Source organism: Otolemur garnettii, unplaced genomic scaffold, assembly GCF_000181295.1.
Source record: "Otolemur garnettii isolate 467f Iridium unplaced genomic scaffold, OtoGar3 scaffold00019, whole genome shotgun sequence".
In the NCBI taxonomy this organism is placed as follows: domain Eukaryota; kingdom Metazoa; phylum Chordata; class Mammalia; order Primates; family Galagidae; genus Otolemur; species Otolemur garnettii.
In genome coordinates, this window is record NW_003852414.1 from 12001614 (window position 1) to 12007613 (window position 6000).

The 6000-nt window shown below is 40.1% G+C and overlaps 1 protein-coding gene across 1 annotated transcript in view; it reads right to left on the bottom strand.

The window, feature by feature from the left end:
• The window catches only part of SPAG6 (sperm associated antigen 6), a 61311-nt gene extending 55988 nt beyond the window's left edge, over nt 1-5323 (bottom strand). The window contains exons 1-2 of the mRNA XM_003786761.2: nt 5134-5323; nt 4945-5040 (exon numbers count right to left, since the gene is read on the bottom strand). Of these exons, the coding sequence (XP_003786809.1) occupies nt 4945-5040; nt 5134-5158 (121 nt within the window). The 5' untranslated portion in view covers nt 5159-5323. The remainder of the gene's footprint in view (nt 1-4944; nt 5041-5133) is intronic.
• Between the last annotated feature and the right edge of the window lie 677 nt (nt 5324-6000).

The following is a 6000-nucleotide window of genomic DNA, read 5'->3' on the forward strand; positions in this document are numbered from 1 at the left end:
CAAAGAGCTCCTGGTTTGATAAGACTCTTCTTAGGAGCCTGAGGAAGTCTAAAGGTCTTCTAGAGCTCTGAGGCCAGTTTAAATCCTAAATAACACTTTCACTTCCTCAAACCTCTAGGTATTTAGCAATTAAAGTTGTCCTTCATATCTGGCCACCACTCAAATTCCCATGATGGTCCTCAAAAAACCCTCATCAGCCACCTTACTTCACAATTACTGGATAGCCCCGAGTACCCAAAGACCTAAACAGAATACTTATTTCAATTTTTAACATCTAGGAATCCCTAGAACTATTTGAAAATAATTTTTTAACACTTATAAGGCAAAGCTGAAAGAGCACAAGACTAGGCAGCAATTAAGAAATGGGTTCTATGGGTGGTGCCTGTGGCTCAAAGGAGTAGGGTGCTGGCCCCATATGCTGGAGGTGGTGGGTTCAAACCCAGCCCCAGCCAAAAACTGCAAAAAAAAAAAAAGGAAAGAAATGGGTTCTAGTCCCAGTCTGACCACTAACTCACTTTGTGACAAAGGCAATTATCATCCAGCCTTCTTTGGGCTAACGTATTCACATTATTCCACTACCCTGAACTAATGGTAAGAAAATAATTTTTTAAAGATATGTGAAAACTACTCCTTCAAAAAACAAATTCAAAAAACTTTCCTGCTTCATTCAATTACTCCTTCCTATTTAAACATTTTGAACTTCTACTCTCTGCTAAGCAATATGTTGTACCTGGAATTTATGGTTAGTGACGAAAACTGAAACTAGATAATTACAACTCTGATAAAAAACTATGAAAGAGAAATCCTAGGCTTATGGGTAGCATACATCAAGACTTAATTTACTATGCGGGCTCAAGGAAGGTTTTCCTGAGGAATCAACATCAAGATGGAGCCATAAAGAATAGGTAGAAATCAGTTTGGTAAAGAAGTGTAAGAAAAGACTCTAGGCAGAAATGCAAAGGCCCTGCAGCAACATTCAAATACAAAGTTAAATGACTTTTCAAAAACCTTTGAAAAAAATCAAAAATTTAATCTGTAACATTAAAATTTAACCCATAAAATTTGCCATTTCTAAGCTCCACCCTCTTACAAACTTGTGGATAGCCTGGATTTTTTTTTTTTTTAGTTGTCCAAACTAAACAATAAGAGCCTACTCCTTCTCTATTATTTTCTACTCTGTACCAATGCTTAGATAACAAAACAGATAAATGTCCATGTAGAAACAGTTGTTTGGAACACAGAATAATATTGTGAATGAGCTTTTGTTTTAAGGACATAGTGTTAGGTACGTACAGAGTTCAGAATTTCTAGAGCCCCTGGCTTACTTTCCACTTCTCTATCCCTATCTTAAAAAAAAAAAAAAAAAAAGAAGTCAGTGCTTTGAGTTAATTATCTTTCACATTCATAATTGTGAGATTCCTTTTGCACAGACAAAATATCTCAAACCTAAATAACATGATTGGTCAATTTTTTTGAGGTTGGTCTGCTAATTTTCTTTTCAGTTTCAATATCCTTTAGAAAGCAGGTTTGATAAGATGATTATGGTACATGTACCACATTTTAAATATACTATAAATGCTTAGTAGGAGGTTTTCCTTTTCATAGCATATTGAGGTACTAAATAGTTAAGCTAAAGATTTTCACCCCGCTTCAGACATATGTAATCTAAAATCATATTATGTCAACAACATATATTATTTGTTTTCTTAAATTCTGAACCTATTAAATCGTCTCACCTGCAAATTAGCTTCATACAGATCCTAATATAAAGTGTTAGGCAAAAATTCATTATTGCTATTCTTCTGAAAATGTAACTACTGATTTACCACGTTTTAGTGCTTTACAACAGGTTATATGTAAAATTATTTCCCAATCTTATATAAATAACTGGTTCAAAAGAGGTTTATTTATATAGCTACACAGTTTAAAAACAATTCTCTTGGAGCTTTTATTAGCTTATTTCAGAAGACCTCCTAAACCGATCTAACAGTGGCCTGGTATTCCATCATGCCACAAAACATGTTTGTTACATTTTTTAACTTACCAACCACCTTCAATTGCTGAAATTTTATGATTGGTGGAAGTAACAATGTATTATCTCCACTATTTCATGTGCCACAGATTATGCAGAGAAGGAAAGTATCAAAATATATGTTTAAATAGCTGCAAAATGTAATAAAGGGTACATAAAGAAATCTTATAAAGTGTTTAATTTTCATATATTTTCTTTTGATTTAGAGAAGGAATAAAACCTCCAAGAGAAAAGAAAATCCTCACAGATAGATACTTTGTGCACAGTTCTTTCTAGTAACAATTTTGATTAGAAATCAAATTTATTCTTTTCCAAATACTCTGGAGAAGAGATCTTCCAACAATTTGTCTGCTTAGGTAATAACTTTGGATGTATTTAATAAGGTAATTTCTCTTAATTAGAACATCAAAAACAAAAAAAAGTCAGAGATTTAAAATGAACTAAAAGTCTGTTGATAATTTACACCTTAAATATTCCCTTCATATGGAATGAATTGAAAAATTTTTAACAAGGGTAATGGTTTGATCATGGTGCCTACATGAAAAATATTTTTTACATTAGTTTGGATCAATGATCTATATTTATCTAAATAGGATATTGAGAAGGGGAAGTAAAAAACCAAGGTAAAATTTTTTCCAGATATGTGGAGAGTTTGTCAGAGTCAAAGTCCTTTGTCAAAGGAGTAAAATGAACTGGCATCTTATGCTACCAAAATGCAGGCATCTGACTGAAAAAAAGCTTGATCATTATATAATATGTATTTGATACACATATATTGTGGCTCATTCAAATGCATGGTGATTTAAAAAAAAATAAACTATCTGAATTGCCAAGTAAATTAACTCTTAAGAACCATTTTTTTCATAACAAGCTTATAGGTTATTGTTAATTAAAAAGTAACTATGTTGAAATATGTATGCTCTGTCTCTATTTAAAATTATTAATACTAAAGGAATGCTTAGATTGAATCTTCATAATATGAAATATGTTAAAATAAGTTCCTCAGGAAATGAAAAATCTTAGCACGCTATCCAGACAGTGATCAAGCACAGAGGATTTTAAAACATTAACTCAAATTCCTTTCACATTCTATCACTTCATAAGCCAGACCGTAAGTGTAGACTCTCACATCTAAGCCAGTTACACTCTGGTGATCACTTACCCTGCCAGTTTAGATTAAATGCCATAATGTTCTCTACATGGTACTCTTATGAAAAGGGGTAACCTGCTACTACTCACTAAAAGGTGATACTCCATATCTTAAGTGTTATGTATAACTTCAATATTTCAGCATTAAATTTTAAAGTAACATCAATTATTTTCCCAGTTTTAAAAATAATGTTTGCCTGTACACATATTGTCCAGAAAGTAAACCATCTATAAATAGTAAGTGCCTATTCACAAAAGCCATTGGATAAGACTGAGAGGGAAGAAAAGTAACTGCATTTAACAAAAATGTAATATGCTCTAAAAAACTTCACTTTGCACCTATAAAATACTGTGTGCCCAGTTTTGTTTTGGATACTTTGAGGAGTACAGGTACGAACATATACACACAGAGAAGAAAATTAATCCACATGAAACTGCAGAACAAAAGATGATCAATTTTGAAATGACAAACTTTTAGAAATGGAGAACAGATTAGTGGTTGCCAGAGTTAGGAACAGCAAGAGGTGAGTGTAGTTGTAAAAGGGCAACACAAAAGATCCTTGTGATGATCAAAGTCTTCTGTATCTTGGCTGTGGGGGTGATGGTTAGTGGGTACACCTGGGACAAAATGATATAGCATAAATTACACACATACATACACAAATAAGCACAAATAAAAGTAGGGAAACCTGAATAATATCAATAGATTTTTATCAATGTCAACAACCAGGATCTCCCTGCATTATTCCTTACAACTGCATGTGAATGAACCTATAATTATTTCAAACTAAAAAGTCTTATGCATGATTATAAAACACACTTTCTCCATTCTAAATACATAGCCCCCAATAGAAATACATGAGGAATAAACACCAAAATCCCAGTGACAAAAGAAATTACCACACAGGTACAGCAGTAATTCCCCTCAAAGAAACCCAGAGTAAATACCATGTCTAAATACTTTCTGTCAACATGTTCTCAATTCTTTTCTAACTATGTGTTTTAATTTAAGTTAGTTTTAAAGTTCACATCCTACAAACTGAAGATCTCTCTCCCTTTCCACTCCCCTTTCCTTCCTTGGAAGAATGAAGAGTTCGTTTGGACTGAGGGTTAGAATGAAAGCACATAAGAATTTTGGGTTAAAGAAGAAAAGGAAAAAAAAAAAAAAAGAATTTCACAAAGTCTGGTCTTTACCTACTTTAAATCTCTTAGAGCAGAGTCAAACATATTATTCTTCTGTCACTAACCCAAGCCCAGAAATAACGTGCAAACTACTCTGGAATATTCCTTTGCTGTGAGGAATCAGAAAGTGTACAACAGTAGGGTGACATGTAACCGCAAAGGGTCTGATTAGGGTAGATTCCCATTCCTGTAAAATGACTTCCAGGCAATTTATACGGCCTTGACTTTCAACCTGACATTTATCTGACTGCAAAGATGAAAACGCGAACTTCTACGCCCGTCTCACACCGGTGTAGAAGCTTCACCTTCTCTCGGCCTCCTCTCCAAGACTAGTTAAAGAGATGGGGTGCTTCCACAACCGTTCGTCCTCCTGTCGCCATCTCGCCGCTTCCCCAATGCTCAGCTGGCATGGGCGAGCGTGGGGGACCCGGGGCTAAGCAAGGCCGGGGCGCTGGGCAACGAGAGGCTGGAGACACCAGAGGAGAGACGAGGCAGGGACAAGAGCGCAGGGGGGTCTCAGGCCCGCAGGGACGCGTGAGGCCGGCAGCAGCGAGCGACGCGGGTTCGGGGTGAGAGCTCACCCGCATTCTGCAGCGTCTCGATGTTTTGGGGTCTGGTCGCCAGCTCCGCCACCATCTGCACGAACTGGGTCCGGGCCTTCTGGTACTGCTCGAACACTGCCAGAGAGAGAGAGACTCGGTGGAGCTTCCCGCTCGCCCCCGTCGGCCCCGCCGCCCGCCCGTCGGGGCCCAGGCCGGCCCGGGCCCTACCTTGGAGCACCTGCCGCTGACTCATGGCGCCCGCGGCCGCTCCGCAGCCCCGACCAGCTCCGCGGCGACACGGCTAGTCAGCACCGGGATAGCGAGTCCGCCGAGGGGGCGACCGCTCGGCCTCCGACGGGATCCGTTCCTCTGTGTACCCGCGTCGCCCGGGCAACCGACCGGAACCGGACGCGGCCGTTTCGCGGCAACCGCCAGGCCCGGGCGTGACGTCACGGCCGCGGTACCCGGGCATCCCGAGCCGGGGAAGGCTGCGCCGCGGCGGCCACCCCCGGGGGAACTCCGCCTGCAGGGGCTCCCCCCGGATGCCGAAGTCACCCAACCACCACGGGAATCGTCCCCCGTCCAGCGTCACCACCCTGCCTGGCGGGCTCCCAGCGTCCTGCAGAAGTCGGGGATCTTCGCAAACCCACCCCAGACCGACGTGGTTTCCCGGCCCGTGGGCTGGGACAGGCTCGGGGAGAGCCCCACCAGCTGAGGGGCCCTGGTCCAAGTGCGGCGGGACAAGTAGACTGCAGCCCTGGAGCTGTCTTGAGCATCGACGGCCAAGAGAAATCTCACGCGTGGCATCGTGTAATCTGACAAACACATTAGTGTCAGGGCAGCCCTAAATCAGCGTTCCCCTCTTTAATTCACCTGTTATGTACCTGGCATTTCTGTCCTCAAGATTCCTGGAGGACCACGTTCATACACTTGATTTCACTCTATTGAAAGCATTTAATGAGCACTCAGATTCAGTCAGAAAAGTAGATGAGGAAAGAATATGATAAATGTCCTGTCTTCTGTGGCTTTCTCCTAATTACCAATTTTGCTGTTTCCTCACATTTACGTCATTTTAAAACATTTTGTCTTTGTCTC